Raw genomic sequence first — 15718 nt, forward strand, 5'->3', positions numbered from 1 at the left:
AGAGAGCGAGAGAGAGGAAGGAAGACGAAAAGGGAGAGGGAAAGATTTCCTATATAAGCCCTGACCCAGAATGAAAACTGCATCCACGGGTATCTGGACGATGCTCTAACCAACTGAGCTGCTGGGCCACAGCCAAGCTGGGCTTATTTTCAGTGAGAGAAAACAGCCAGGCTGGGCTGACGCAGGGTGCCTTCAGCCTTCAATCAGGATGTGTAGGGGATGTCCGGAGAGCGGAAGAGCTTAGGAGGAGGACACATCCTCTGTACTTCCCTGAGTAAGAAGGACCCCAGACGCTGCGGCTGTCCTCCTGCGCACTGGGTGCGCATCTCCAGGCAAGTGGATCTGGCTCTGGTATGTTATGTCCACTTTCAGAGTGTGTGTGGGGGGTGGCCCTGCTTAGGGACTGCAGGGAGAGATTGAATGCAGTGGCCTGGAACACAGGGCAATGTGTGGGGAGAGGGGGGTGTTACCAGGGGTCACTGTGGAGCTTTCTCCCTAGGACGTCTGTTGGAACAATTGCCCCAGTGGCTGGGGAGTGGGGTGGTCTGCTGGCCACTTCCAAGCTTGACTCCAGCTCTGACAATCTGCTTTCTGGAGTCTGAAAATCCCTGAGAGTTGGTATCGGACGTGGCTGAGCGACCTCAGACATTTACTCTCCTCTCTGGACTTCAGTTTCCCCAGCTATACTATGATGCAGACAGACAAAATGGTTTTTAAGGGTGCCCCTACCCAGGGCGGATGTTCCCCAGCTCTGTGATCTTTTGCACACATCCACAGTCTTTCCTTGTTCTCCCCATTCTTTCATGACTGCCCCCCCAAATCTCAGCCTCTCCTTGTCCCCCAAACAGTCCCAGGATCCCCCCTTATCCAGATGGAGCCAAGTGTCATTTTAGGGGCTNCAGCTATACTATGATGCAGACAGACAAAATGGTTTTTAAGGGTGCCCCTACCCACGGCGGACGTTCCCCAGCTCTGTGATCTTTTGCACACATCCACAGTCTTTCCTTGTTCTCCCCATTCTTTCATGACTGCCCCCCCAAATCTCAGCCTCTCCTTGTCCCCCGAACAGTCCCAGGATCCCCCCTTATCCAGATGGAGCCAAGTGTCATTTTAGGGGCTGGAAGGGAAACTGATAGTCATTGGCCGTGCATTCACTTATTATAGAAACTCCACAAAGGAGGCATTTTATAGGTGAGAAAACCGAGGCTCAGAGAGGTTGAGTAATTTTCCCAGGGCTACTCAGCCATTAAGAAGTGGACTAACCTAAAAAAAAAAAAAGAAGTGGACTAACCTATGCTGTCTGCCATGGTGTGCCACGCCGAGTGTGCCACCCTCCCCGGCGCTGTTGGTTGTGTTACGTTTTGAACCAGCATAACGCTGAGGTGGACATGCAGGGAGCCCCAGAGGTAGACCTCCAAGCAACAACGACAGAGGCTAAGAAGCGAGAACAATTCGGGAAAGATGTGGAAATCCCAATTTCTTTAGCTGCAGCAGCTCTTTGAAGAGTCACACTCAAAGATTGCTTAGTTTTTATTCACTGAAATAAGCTTTGGGAGGAGGGGTTTCCTTGTGATTTGTCACTGTCACAAACATCCCCATTTCCTGGGGCCAGGAAAGCATTGACTAATAATGTGAGATCCCGGGGAGCTTCTGTGGGGAGCAGGCAGACCTCACATTCCCCAGGGAGCAGGAGGCAGCATGGTAATGGAGGAGACCCCTGCCCTGCTGGAGACTGGACAAGGCGCCTCTCCTCCAGCCAGACTCTGATTCTACACATCTAGGGAGGTTTAGTGCAGCGGGCAGGGCTCCGGGAGTGAAAACAGACAAGATACACCAAAATGGCCCCGAGGGTAATTCCAAGATTGTGGTGGGTGGGAAGGGAGCCTAGGGTTATGGGGTGATGTTTAGCCTCCCTTCTATTTTTTCTAGTATTTGCACATTTTACATTGAGCATATATCACTGTTGTAATTAGGAAAAATACATGTTTAAAAAGGGAAGAGAGAAAGACAGTGACTGTTCAGTGGTCCAGGACTCAGTCAGTGGTCAGAGCTGTAGGGTCAGCTCTGCCTAGCTTGTGGCGTGGCCCTGGGCTTCTTGTGAGACCAGGGAGGTGGCACCTGCTGCCTCTTCACAAGGGAGCCAGGGGGACCCGCAGGGACTGGGGTATGAAAGAGCATCGGGGAGTACAGAGCTGCGTGGGAACGACAAGGCTAGTTACTGCTGTTTCTCTTGTATTTTTTACACCGTACCGAACCCCAATGCAAAGATTCCCATGGTGGACCATGCAGAGGGCAGCTGTCTTCCCGTGAGTCGAAGGAAAAGGCCCGCCCCAGCATAAGGTTCAGGACACAGGCTCCAGGAGCAGCTACAGGGGCTTGATTTCCAGTCTTGAAATCCACTTGCTGTGTGTCCTTGGGCACATTACTCCCCCTCTCTGAGCCTCATTTACTCATTGGTAAAATAGGAATAATAAATAGGCCCATAAGGCTGTTGTGAGCAGTAAGTGCATTAATACATATAGACTTCCAGCCAAGATGGAGGTGCCTCCCTGCACAATTAAAAGAAAGACAACAACAACAACAACAAAAATAAAAACAAAAACAACCAGAACTGCAGGAAAATCGAACTATATGGAATCCGACAACCAAAGAGTTAAAGAAGAAACATCTGTCCAGACCAGGAGGAGTGGTGGACTGGCAGCTGGTGTGGGGAGGGCCAGGCAGGTAATGTGGTGGCTGGCAGTCCCCCATCTGTGTGTGGGTAAACCAGGAGGGACAACTGGAGAGCGAGATAAACCGCACAACCCAGGGTTCCGGAGCAGGAAAAGAAAGTCTCAAAAACCTGTGGCTGTACAGACCTGTGGGGGTTACTGTGGCAGGAGGAACTCTAAGCCTCACAGGAGAGTTTGTTAGAGAGACCCACAGGGTTCTAGAATGTACACAAACCCACCCACCCAGGAGTCAGCACCAGAGGGTCCAGTTTCCTTGTGGGTAACAGAAGAAGTGATTGAAAGCCCCTTGAGAGCTGAGTGAGTGGCATCGTTCCCTCTCTGACCACTCTCCCACATACGGCACCACAAGACAGGGAGGTGATTTGCCCTGCTCTGGTGATTATCTAAACCTCCACCCCTCACAACATAACAGCTGCACCAAAATAAAGAAATGTGACCCAAATGAAAGAACAGATAAACTCCAGAAAAAGAACTAAGCAATGAAGAAATAGCCAACCTATCAGATGCAGAGTTCAAAACATTGGTAATCAGAGTGCCCACAGAAATGGTTGAGTATGGTCACAAAATAGGGGAAAAGTGAAGGCTATGCGAAGGGAAACAAGGGAAAGAAACTGGGACTCAAATCAACAATGTGGAACAGAAGGAAGAAATAAACCTTCAACCAGGACAGAATGAAGAAACGACAATTCAAAAAAATGAAGAGAGACTTAGAAACCTCCAGGACAACTTTAGATATTTCAACATCCAAATCATAGGGGTGCCAGAAGGAGAAGAGGAAGAGCAAGAAATTGAAAATTTATTTGAAAAAATAATGAAGGAGAACTTCCCCAATCTGGCAAAGGAAATAGACTTCCAGGAAATCCAGGAAGCTCAGAGAGTCTCAAAGAAGTTGGACCCAAGGAAGGTCACACCAAGGCACATCATAATTACATTACCCAAGATGAACAATAAGAAGAGAATCTTAAAAGCAGCAAGAGAAAAGAAGACAGTTACCTACAAAGGAGTTCCCATAAGACTATGAGCCAGTTTCTCAAAAGAAACCTTTCAAGCAAGAATGGTCTGGAAAGAAGTATTCAAAGTCATGAAAGGCAAGGACCTACATCCAGGGATTACTCTATTCAGCCAAGATATCATTTAGAATTGAAGGACAGACAAAGTGCTTCCCGGATAAGATCAACTTAAAGGAGTTCATTGTCACCAAGCCCTTATTATATGAGATGTTAAAGTGACTTATTTAAGAAAAAGAAGATCAAAACTGTAAACAGTAAAAGGACCACAAACCCACAACTCTCAAGAACTGAACCTTGAAAGGAAAAAACAAAAAATAAGCGAACAACTGGAAGAGAAACAGAATCACAGAAATGGAAATCACATGGAGAGTTATCAGCAGGGAAGGGGGTGGGGGAGACTGGGAGAAAAGGTGCAGGGAATAAGACGCATAAATGGTAGGTACAAAATAGCAGGGGGAGGTTAAGAATAGTATAGGAGACAAGAAGCCAAAGGCCTTGTATGTACGACCCATGGACGTGAACTAAGGGGGGAAATGCTGTGGCAGGAGAGGTGCAAGTTGGAGGGGAATAAAGTGGAGAAAAAATGGGACAACTGTAATAGCATAACCAGTAAAATATACTTTAAAAATACATACAGAGCTTGGTGGATGGGACCACAACTGACTTATTTTTTTCATTTATTAATTTGAGAGAGAGAGAAACATCGATTTGTTGTTCTACTCATTGATGTACTCGGGGGTCTTTTCTTGTATGTGCCCTGACCAGGGATTGAACCCGAAATCTTGGCGCATCAATACGACAGTCTGACCTAGTGAACTAACTGTCCAGGGCCACTCGTTGCTGTCTCTGAGAGGTAATGTCACTTTGAGTGCCTGGACTCTGGCTTTCAGTTCCTGGCTCTGTTACTCACTTGCTCCGTGACATTGGGCCAGTTCCCTATCCGCTCTGTGCCCGTGTCCTCAGCTGTAAAACCCAGCTAATAACAGTATTTAACCTCCGTAAGGTAAATGAGAGGATAAATAACTTGATTATGCAAATCCCCCTGCCCCAGCGTCCAAACACACTGGCAGGGTCCCATGGTGGTGGCTGTTATATGATTGTGTTGGACTTAATCCTCACAAAGTCCTTGGCTGTATTTATTTTATGGGTGAGGGCACAGGCTTGTGGAAGTCAAGGGCTCCTGGACAGAAGCGCTGACTTTGTCTTGGGGCCGTTGGGGCAAATTGAGTTGGGGGGGGGGCGGAGACCCAGGCCTGCCCTGAGCCGGTCACTCCTGAGTTCTCTCCCTGCGGTCATTCCGGTGGCACTGGGCTTCTCGCCTCATGCCTTCCTCATGAGGCTGTCGCTTCCTTTTCCTGTTTTCCATTCCCACAGCATCTGCCTCCCAGCCGACCTTCTATTTGGGCGTCCTGAGTGATAGCAGCTTGTCGTCTGTCTCTTCTCCATCGCCAGTCTTCCTCCTTCACCCCTATTTTTCAATGAGCTAGCCCCGACTCTGGGCCTGGTTCCACATCTCAACTCTGCCACTTACTGGCTGTGTGGCCTTAGGGAAGTTCCTCAGCCTCTCTGTGACTCAGTTTCCCCCCAGGTAAAATAGAGATAATAAGAACAGCTGCCTGGAAGTGTTAGTGCAAGGGTCAAATGCGTGGATAGGAGTGAAATTCTGGGGAAACAGCCTGGCCCATAGTAAGAGCCATGTAGGTGGTGGGGTTATCGCTGCTGTTGTGGCTACATGCCCGGTGCAGCTTAATACCCAATTCCAGGAGGGAAATAGAGAGCCCACACTGTTACCAGTGCCCCCAGAGGCAGGTTCTCCGCCACTTGTGCCCCCACACCAGAGCGCTTTCTGCAGCCAGACCCTGTGGTCGGAGTGTGAGTAAAGTCACAGCTCCTGTTTCAGTGGTCCCAGCCACAGCCAGGCTGGGACCTCGGGATGGGAATGCCGGAGCTACCAGCTGAGGCGGGCCCACCCAAATGGAGGCAGGGCCCTGTCCGGGCCTTGGGACTCCATCCCTCGGGTGTCCCTCACCCGCTTCGGGAGGACTGAGTGGGATGGAGTGGGGGTGGCCACAGGGCACATGCCGTGACACTGGTCCGGGGAGGCTGTACCAGCTGGAAGTGGCATTTGAACGTGACTCAAGTAGAAAGAGTGGGGGCTCTGGGCCGGTCACGCTGCACGGTCACGGATCCCAAGGCTGCTGGGACAGAGCCGGCCTGGGCTGAGAAGACAATTTCCAGGAGGGTCTTGGCTCAGCTGTGTCCTGGGTGCCATGGGGAGGCAGGATACCAGGCGAGGAAAACATGAGCAGAGAGAAGGGAGGGGGAGAGGTGGCCGCGCTGATTAATCCCAGGATCCTTTGGTGAGTGCCTCTCAGCTGCCAGCAACCCTGGGGAGACTCCAGTCTATCACAGGAGGCCAATGGACCCTTCAAAGGTGACTCTGCTTCCAGGAGGTGGACACTGAGGCTGGCAAGTGACCTCCTGTGAGGGCTTGGGGGGCGGGAGCAGGGGTCACACTGGGCCAGTGGCCCTGGCAGGCTTCTGGGAAGGGAGGGTTCAGGTTACATTTTAAAGGATATGACTTTTAAGTTGTAAGGACGCCAGCAAAAATGACTGTCCACTGGGAGTGATCTCAAATGTTAGTTTTCGTTTTAGATTTTTGAAAGCCGGTGTGGCCTCCGCAGTCACTTTCGATATTGTTTATTTGTTCACTGGTCTCTGCCGCACTGTGGCCAGCACTCTCCGCATGGATGCGCTGAGGGCGTCTGAGAGGGGACCTACCTGTGACCCCGTCCTGGAGCTCTTGGCTCAGGAGGAGGGCAGCTGTGGGACTGGTGTGGAAGCTGGAAGAGGGGAGGTGGCGGGAGACAGACGGGGTCTGGTCCAGCTCCACAGGGTCCCGACAAGGGCTGTGCTGGTAAAGGTGGCGGGGTACGGGGCACACGCAGGAGACGGGGGGAGCTCCGGCTCGTAACACACGCCATGGTGTACACATTCCCACCACGATCCATTTCCAGCTGCCAACGTGCCATCAGTGAAAGCAGAATTGGTTAATTCCATGGCTGTCGGGCGAATGCCTCCCAGACGCGGCACAGCGGGCTCTCTCAAGCCCGTAGGGGCTGGCCCTAAGTCATGACTGACTTTGAAGCTTCTCTGCCGCTTGTCGCTGAGGCTAGAAGTCCTACAATCATAGGCTCATCCTTCACATCCAAGTTCAGTCCCTGTTGAAAGGGGAGCTGGGAGGAAGGGGTTATCACATTTACCTTGTGTTGCTTGAGTCATTTAATCCTGGGTCCATAATTCGGCTGGTGCAAAACCGTGGACACTGGGGCTTCACTTCCCCAAACGGCAGGTTTCCTCATCCGGGAAGTGGGGATCATAGTAATGCCACTTCCCAGAACTGTGGTTAGGGTTAGACGTGAAATTGCACATGAACGTGTAGCTCGTAGAAGGAACCCAACCAACATGGCTGCCTCCCTGTCTAGATGGGTGGGGCTTTACCCTCTCTTCACCTCAATGGAGACCTCTCTGAGAGGCCTCAAGACCCTCAGGAGGACACAGGACTCTCTGGCCAGAGATTCTTGCTGAGTCTAAGCTGGAGTCAGCCCAGGCCAGCAGCCTCAGGCATTCACCAAGAGAATGATGTTATTGCCCTAGAGACAAGCTATGGTTTGCCTCTGTGCCCTTGGCTTCCTTGCAGGGGAAGCTCAGCTGACTTTGCCCTTGCTATCCCTTGGGGCCTTTTGAAAGCCTCCCACTGTAGTCTGCACACAGTTCTTTGGATTCCCCAAAAGTTCAACTACCGAGCTTCATCAGGGGTTGCCTTACTACCTGCTAATTCATACTAGGATGTGAATAACTGATACCTCCATTTGTTCCACCTAAGGTGTTGCTGGGTAAACTTAATGAGTTCAGGCAATTGGAAAAGTGAAAACAAAGCAAAGGAAAAAACCAGAATGGGGCTAGAAGAGCAATTCGGTGTTGGGTGGGGGGTGGGGTGGGTAACAGAGACCTAAGGGCAGGCAGGACCATGGGTTCATGGCTCAGTCCAGCCACTGACTACTCACTGTATGCTTTACATAAGTTGTTCCCCTTCTTTGAGGCTCAGTTTCCTCACATGTCAGTAGAAGGAGGTGGACACTTCCTTGGTCTGAGATGCTTAGGGCACAAAAGGTCACAGCAAGTATATATTACCCATTGCCACTGTATCAAATACCACAAAATCGGTGCCTTAAAACAACCCAAACTGATCATCTTAATGTTCTAGATGTCAGAAGTCTAAAATGGGTCAGCAGGGCTGCATTCCCCTCGAGGGTCAGGGGAAAATCTGTGCCTTGCCTCTCCCAGCTCCTAGAGAACCGTCGTCTTTGACTGCGTTACTCTGACTTCTGTCTCCCTTGTCCCATCTTCGATTCAGGTGTTCCTGCCTCCTTCCCACGAGGTCATCTGTGATTACATTGGACCATCTAGGACACCCTCCCCATCTCAAGGCCATTAACACATCTGTGAAGTCGCTGTTGACACAAGGTAACATGTTCTCAGGTTGCAGGGATTAGGATGTGGACATCTTTGGGAGGCCGTTACCTGTGGACCACAGAGAGGCTGCATTTTGCTTTGCTCAGTAAAGCCTTTGAGGCATTAATGGTGAACTCTATGGAGGCTAGACCAGCCGAGGAGGGCAATGTCCTGGCCAGCTGAGACCTCCTGAGCCCAAACCACACCTCTCTCAGGTGGCCCCTTTCTGTAAGCTGGATGGGTCAGAGCAGAGGCCAAGGATGAGATGAAGGGGAGGGAGGGGACACTGTTCCTGGAGTCTTCAGACCCAAGATTCACCTGGAGCTCAGCCAGTGACTTCCTATGAGGTCATGAAAAAGTCGCTTTGCTCCTGGGTTCAATGGTGCTGCCTATTCCTCCCTGGTTTGCCTTGCAGGGCTGCCATAGTGGGTATGAAGGTGCCTGGCCAGATCCCGGGTCTGCGTGGGGGTGTGGCTGCTGTTGCTGATGAGCATGATGGGAGGGGCTGGTGGCCTCTGTCCCCGAGTGAAAAATCAGGAGGCCCTGAGAGGAAAGGGAGCAGCATGTTCTAGGTGGTATGGTCTAACCTGGGGCCTGCTGCCCTGACAGCCAGCGTTGATCAAAGCAATCATCAAGCTTGGTTGTTTGTTAAAGAAAAAGTCAAAGACTTTGAGAACCCATGTCAGGTTCAAGTTCAGTGCTGACAGACCAGGACTGCCGCTGTTTAATTAGGGACAACTCCTGACTAAGAAATCCTAATCAGGCCCAAGTGCAGAAGAGCAAACCCCAGCAGCTCACAGACTCCCAGCCATATGTTGGGGGTGTCTTTCCTGCTGCTCAGAAAAGGGAGAGGCTTGGGGACAGGAGACCCCGAGGTGCACAGGCAGAATGGAAGACCAAGAAAAGAAGGTATAGAACCAAGTTCCTGAGGCCAGTCAAGAGCACGGCCTGGCCCTGGAGAAAGCCACCCACTCTGAGCTCCTGGGGTGGTGACAGGGTGTGTGTGTGGCTTTCACAAATATCCGGCCCGGGTGCCATGCCAGGAGCCCAGGGTGGGACAAGGAGCGGGAGGGCGTCAGGGTTCCCCTGGGAGAGGCCCCGCCTCCGCAGCATTGCCATCAGCTCTGAGATCACAGTGTCAAGAAAAGTAGAAGCATCAACACTTATTTCAAAATACCACCTGGAAAAAAATAGACAAAACTTCTATCAGGAAGGACTGGGGAAAATGTGAACAACATCTGCGTAAAAAGCTAAAAGTGTTACTGTATAAAACCTTTTGTAAAATGCGAATTCCACTCATTAAAACACTAAATCATTCACAAAAGGAATATAAACTGGCATTGAATGTACTAGATAATTCCATCCTGAGGACTTCTGGCCAAGACGGAGGTGTAGGTAGCTACCCTTTGTTTCCTCACACAGACAAAAGAAAGACAAGGACAAATTTAAAAACAAAAAAAAATAAAAATAACCAGAACTGCCAGAAAATTGAACTGTATGAAAGTCCGACAACCTAGGAGTTAAAGAAGAAACACGAGACCGGTGGGAGGGGTGGAGACGGGCAGCCAGGGAGGAGAGGACGGGTGGCAAGGCGACTGGAGGACCCGGTGGCTGAGGTGGTGGCTGAGGTGGTGGCTGGCAGAGCAGGGAGTCCTACACTTGCGTGTGGATAAACTGGGAGGAACAACTGGGGAGTGAGAGAGACCGTGGAACCCAGGGTCCCAGTGTGGGGAAATGAAGCCTCAGAATGTCTGACTGTGAAAACCTGTGGGGGTTGGGGCGGCAGTGGGGGAAACTCCCAGCCTCTCAGGAGAATGTGCTGGAGAGACCCTAGAATGTCCCACCCACCCAGGAATCAGCACCAGAAGGTGCAAGTTTGCTAGTGGGTAGTGGGATAAGTGACTGAAAGCCAGCCGAGAGCCAAGCAACCGGCATTGTTTCCTCTCTGACCACTTTCCTACATACAGTGCCCCAAGGCAGTGACATGGGTTGCCCCACCCTGGTGAATATCTAAGGCTCCACCCATTACAGCCTAACAGGGGAGCTGAGACAAAAAAATATAGCCCAAATGAAAGAACACATCAAAGCTCCAAAAATAGAACTAAGCAATGAAGAGGTAGCCAACCTATCAGATGCAGAGTTCAAAACACTGGTAATCAGGATGCTCACAGAAATGGTTGAGTAGGGTTGCAAAAGAGAAGAAAAAGTGAAGGCTATGCAAAGTGAAATAAAGAAAAATATACAGGGAACCAACAGTGAAGGGAAGGAAACTGGGACACAAATCAACAGTTTGGAACAGAAGGAGGAAATAAGCCACAGCCCTCTCCTTAGGGACCCAACCAGAATGTGTCCCGCAACATGAGCAGTGCGGGAACTCCCGAGCCTCTCCTGCACCTTATCCTGTTGCTCACTGCTATTATTATAACTGTCCTTGTCCTTTTAGAAGCTCTCTGCATGCCCCAAATGCCCCAAATGATCCACACCTCTCACTTTCCCAGGAGCAGCAAGGATTCCAGGCTAACTGAGCTTCTAAGACCTCTGTCACCTTCTATGGCTTCTATGACCAGGCTAACTGACCTTCTATGACCTCTGTGTAAGCATTCCAGCTGAGGTAGCACCGCAGCACTCCACCGAACAGGACGTACTCCCAGTACGATGGGATGCCTTCCTCCCGGGGGATGTCCAGGACTCTTCCTGGGAACTAGTTTTCACGTGGCTAGAATTAGATCCACCCTAGCTGGCATTTTCTTACTCCTACTCCCTCCTCTCTCTTATTCACCCTTAGCAGACCCCTCTTTCAACACAGCGGTCCATATAGCCCACTGTCTAAAGTTAAGTTACTGCTGCTGGCCTTGCCTCTTCCCCCGCAGCTGGGGGTATGTCCAGCCCCTGCTTCCAGGCCAGTAGGGCAGTGTCTCTTGCAGTCCGGACTCCACAACCACCCACACCGACGTCGGGGGCCTCAGGTTACCAAACGCTACCAAAGTAAGTTACCAGACACCTTTCTGCCCACGACTGGCACTCTCCCAAGGGTCCCCTACTCTTGCGTGTCATCGGTCACTTGCACGCCACCTTTCCCCTCTGCATCATAAGTCAAAGGAGTGAGGGAACCCCGGTCGGCCCACTTAACCCAAACCAGTGCCAACAGAGCTTCATAATCCCACAACTCCCTCTCAGAAACGTCTCCAGGCTCTCCCTAACCTGGGTACCAAACCCTGGGGTCGTTGGAATCCAGAATCCTGGAGATGAAGCTGCTTTCTCACATATTCGCTTTCCAAGACCCGCGACTCTCACTGGCATGATTCCAACACAGACATCCACCTACTGCAACGGCAGGCCAGCCAGAAAAGTTAGCTTCCTCAACCTTCTTTCCCAAGAGGACCAGGACTGTCCTCTCCCCCCCTACTGAGATTGCACTGTGGCGGTTCATTATGGGAAAAAGTAGGGCTCTGTCTGCTCTGCATTTATAGACCAACCCTCCTAAAACCCCACCATTGACCCCTTAGTCACAGCATCCCTAGTTGTACAAGGACTTGAATACTGGGACACCAAATACTCCAGGACTAGGACCCTGGTTAGTGGTAGATGTTTCTATAGAAACCCAGCCCATTCTGCGGACAGGATGCAGAGTTTCTGCAGAAATCCACCTCTGCAGAGTATCCTGGAGAAATGCTCTTCAGGGGTATATTGGGTTTGTGGATCATGGGCCTATTGGACTCTGCCCCCCAAAACGGACAGGGGTCTGCTTCCTGGAGTACCTTCTTCCTGACATATCAATTGAGTGGGAAAATGCCTCACTCCCCTTTCCCCTCACGGGTCAGGGCCACTCATTCAGAAAGGCCGGCCTGTTGATCCCCGTAACAGCGTTGCCAGGAGTCCTCTCCGGGGCTGGGGCTGTGGCGGGTGGCGCCTCCCTAGGTATTCATCACCAATTATCTCTAGAAACAGCAGAGGCACCGACCAAGATGGGGGAACCCTAGCTGCACTCCAGGAACACCTAGACTCCCTAACAGGGGTAGCCCTTCTGAGCCGAAGAGCCCTGGACCCTCTCACAGCATCAGAAGGAGGGACATGTCTATACCTCAGAGATGAGTGCTGTTTCTATGTTACCAAATCAGGTCAGGTCCAGCAAAGCATTCAGGGTACACTGGCGTCTGCTTCTAAAATCAAGAATCTGAGTCCCTCCATAAATCCTGGCTCCCCAGCATGACCTGGGGAAGAGGGGAGCCCCTCCTGGGAAGCCCCTCCTGACTTCCCCGGGGCCCCTCTTCTCAATACTCCTCTCCTGATGCTCAGACCTGTATCTTCAACCTGCTTGTAAAGTTTATATCCTCCGGGCTGGAGCAGTTCAAAAACAAACCGGGGCGGTACTTGTCTGGTAACATTACCAACCAGGGCAAGTGCAAGCACAGCTCATGGAGGTGGCTTAGGGACAGCTCTACATCCCTTCCCAGCGGGAAGCAGTTCCAGAAGACAGACCTTCACCCATTTACCCCCAGCTTTGAAAACATAAGCAAGAGCAGCCTGGGATGAAAGGGTCAGGCCAGTTCCCCAGCCCGCCAGAGTGCTCCTGACCCAGTCAGGCCAGTTTCCAACCCTCGGGGAAACTAGCCTGACCCTTCACCCCAGGCTGCTCGTGACTCAGTTGTCCTGCCTGTGACTCAGTTGTCCTGACTCACTCGGTCGCCGGCGGCTTAATCCAAACTGTCTCCCACTGTGCTCAATAGACACCTGGCGCCAGCCACAACAGCCTGTGACCAACTGACCCTCCTGTACCTGGGAACAGCCTGCCCTTTGCCTAACTTGTTCCAACTCACATCCTGAAACCCTGAGGCACCCGTCTGGAAGAACGAGAGGCTAACCCTCCCCCCCACCCACCGCCACATGCAAACCCCACGCTTTTTCTTTTAAAAACCCCACTCTTGCCTTCTTCCGGTGCTGAAGTCGACCCTGACTCCGCCCGCCTCTCAGCACAGCATCAAATAAAGGCACTTGGATCAGATCAGGCGGTTCCTCCCGCCTCTTTCTCACCCGGGTCCAACCCCTCTCGCTTCTGCCCAGACAGCTGCCATCTTGACTCCTGCGCCTGTCACTCCCTGGCTTTTTCCCTCTCATCTCTTTCGACTCCCGTGTGTATAGTACATTTGTCTTAATTTTATTAAAAGAATATCATGTCCCTATTTTTACAGGACTTTGAGAGACTGGACATTTTCCAGAAGTAGTCAGGGGGCGTGGAGGGTGGTGAGGAAGGAACCTGGGCTGCCACTCACATTTTGGTCGTAGGTGCCTGAGGAGCTGGTGATGCCATTCAGTTAGACCGGCACAGGCGAGGAGGGGAGGCTGGTGGGAAGGTGGTCGACCTGGGTCTGAGTAAAGCAGTAATGCAGACTAGCATGCACTGAGCACCTACTATGTTCTGGGCATTCTTTGTAGCACATGAAGTGCTTCACGTGAAACTTCAGTCCCACAAGAACCCACGAGTAGGCGCGGGTATTGTTATCATTTTGAAGATGGGAAAACGAGGGATGAAAAGTTTAGCTGTTCTGAGTCTGTCAACATAACAGATCACAACTTTCTGCTACAAACCTAAACATGCTGGTTAAAATAAAATGTAAAACGTAGAAGAAAATGTTGATATGAAACAACATTTATAACTAGAAGTCTTTAAATAAAAGCAAGGGAAATTCTCAGGGGAGGGAAGTAAGGAAGGTTCAAAGCCAGAGCGGGCACACCAGACGTTTATAGAGAAAACAAGCCCCAGTGGAGAGAAGCTCTCATTTAAAAAACAAACGTAAGCTACACAAGGAATAATTAAAAGCCACAGGTGAGGAAGAGTATGGAGACAGGATAAATAGGTGAATCGGTAGCCCTACATAATAAGGAAAAATAGGAAAGACAGTGCCAGTCTTTCTAAACGATGAAGGAGAAAAGTTAACCGTAACGAAAGAAGTGGGTACTAAGAGAACCCCTGAGGCCAAGTCGCTTACCCAAGGTGGCACAGAGAGTCAGTGACAGACTCAGCTCCCCGCACTTGTGTTGGTGTTTGCTGGGCTGCAGGTGCGGAGGTGAGGAGCCTATGGGACATCCCAGAGCGGTAGAAATGGGGTTAGGAGAGGTGGGATTGCCCGGCTTCGCCGTCTGTCTCTCACACTCCTCTCTGGTTGGCAGAGCTCCAGGGCTGGGCGTATCCTCCCGGCATGGCCACCACCGCCCCCCCTCAGCCGCTGCTCACCACCAAGGTCGCCAGTTCTGAGAACAGCAGCTCCTTCTATGACTATGAGGACTACCCGGACCTGGAGGCCTTCCTGCTCTGCAGGAAGGACGAGGTGCTGTACTTCAGCAGAGTCTTCCTGCCAGTCTTCTACAGCCTGGTCTTCGTGCTGGGCCTGGGCGGGAACCTCCTCCTTCTAGTGGTCTTGCTCCGGTATGTGCCTCGCAGGCGGATGACAGAGGTCTATCTGTTGAACCTGGCTATCTCCAACCTCCTGTTCGTGGTGACCCTGCCCTTCTGGGTCATCTCCGTGGCCTGGCATTGGGTCTTTGGGAGTTTTTTGTGCAAGGCGGTAAGCATTCTCTATACCATCAACCTCTACAGTGGCATCTTCTTTATTAGCTGCATGAGCCTGGACAAGTATCTGGAGATTGTCCACGCTCAGGCCCACCACAGGCTGAGGACCCACGTCAAGCGCTGGGTCCTTGTTGTCGTGGTCTGGGCTGTGGCCCTGGCTGTCTCCATCCCCGACATGATCTTTGTGCAGATGCATGAAAACCCCAAGGGTGTGTGGAACTGCTATCCAGATTTCGGGGGGCACGGGACCTTCTGGAAGCTCTTTCTGCGCTTCCAGCAGAACATTCTGGGGTTTCTCCTTCCACTCCTTGCCATGATCTTCTTCTATTCCCGCATTGTCTCGGTCCTGGTCAGGCTGAGGCCCCCAGGCCGGGGCCGGGCTCTGAAGATAGCCATCGCCCTGGTGGTGGCTTTCTTCGTGCTGTGGTTCCCGTACAACCTGGTCTTGTTTCTGCACTCGCTGATGGACCTGAAAGTCTTATGGAACTGCAAGGTCAGCCAGTACCTGGATTACGCACTGCAGGTAACAGAGACCATTGCCTTCTTTCACTGCTGCTTCACGCCTGTCCTCTACGCCTTCTCCGTCCGCTGCTTTGGCCAGTACCTGAAGGCTTCCCTGGCCACTGTGTGTGGGCGGCACCACGTACCTTGCCCTCCCCAGGTCCCACTGTCCAGCAGTTGTGAGAGTGGCAACCTCACTGGCCAAGAAGAAATGACCAGCGTGAATGACCTTGGGGAAAGGCAAGCTGAGGACTTCCCCAGCAAGGAGGGTGTGAGGGAAAAGGAAACCCAAGTGGCCATGACACAGTCTGATGAGAGCAGATGGGACCCAGCTCAGTTGGGCATCCACCCAGATTCTTCTCTCCAAGGGCCTTACTGATGGTGTTGCTAAA

At 51.6% G+C, this 15718-nt stretch overlaps 1 protein-coding gene across 2 annotated transcripts; it reads left to right on the forward strand.

Annotated features, from left to right (window-relative positions):
- Positions 1–280: 280 nt before the first annotated feature.
- ACKR2 (atypical chemokine receptor 2) lies at positions 281–15718 on the forward strand. 2 transcript variants are annotated; one of them, XM_037030626.1, is made up of 3 exons: positions 281–351; positions 8160–8269; positions 14426–15718. In XM_037030626.1, the coding sequence occupies exon 3, from the start codon at positions 14455–14457 to the stop codon at positions 15703–15705; it is 1251 nt and encodes a 416-aa protein (XP_036886521.1). In that variant the 5' UTR covers positions 281–351; positions 8160–8269; positions 14426–14454; the 3' UTR covers positions 15706–15718. The 2 variants fall into 2 exon arrangements, with proteins under 2 accessions (XP_036886521.1, XP_036886519.1); XM_037030624.1 differs by lacking the exon at positions 281–351 and having other exon boundaries at positions 8189–8267; positions 14423–15718.

Source organism: Sturnira hondurensis, unplaced genomic scaffold, assembly GCF_014824575.4.
Source record: "Sturnira hondurensis isolate 20B ecotype Veracruz unplaced genomic scaffold, ASM1482457v3 Scaffold0020787, whole genome shotgun sequence".
NCBI classification, from domain to species: domain Eukaryota; kingdom Metazoa; phylum Chordata; class Mammalia; order Chiroptera; family Phyllostomidae; genus Sturnira; species Sturnira hondurensis.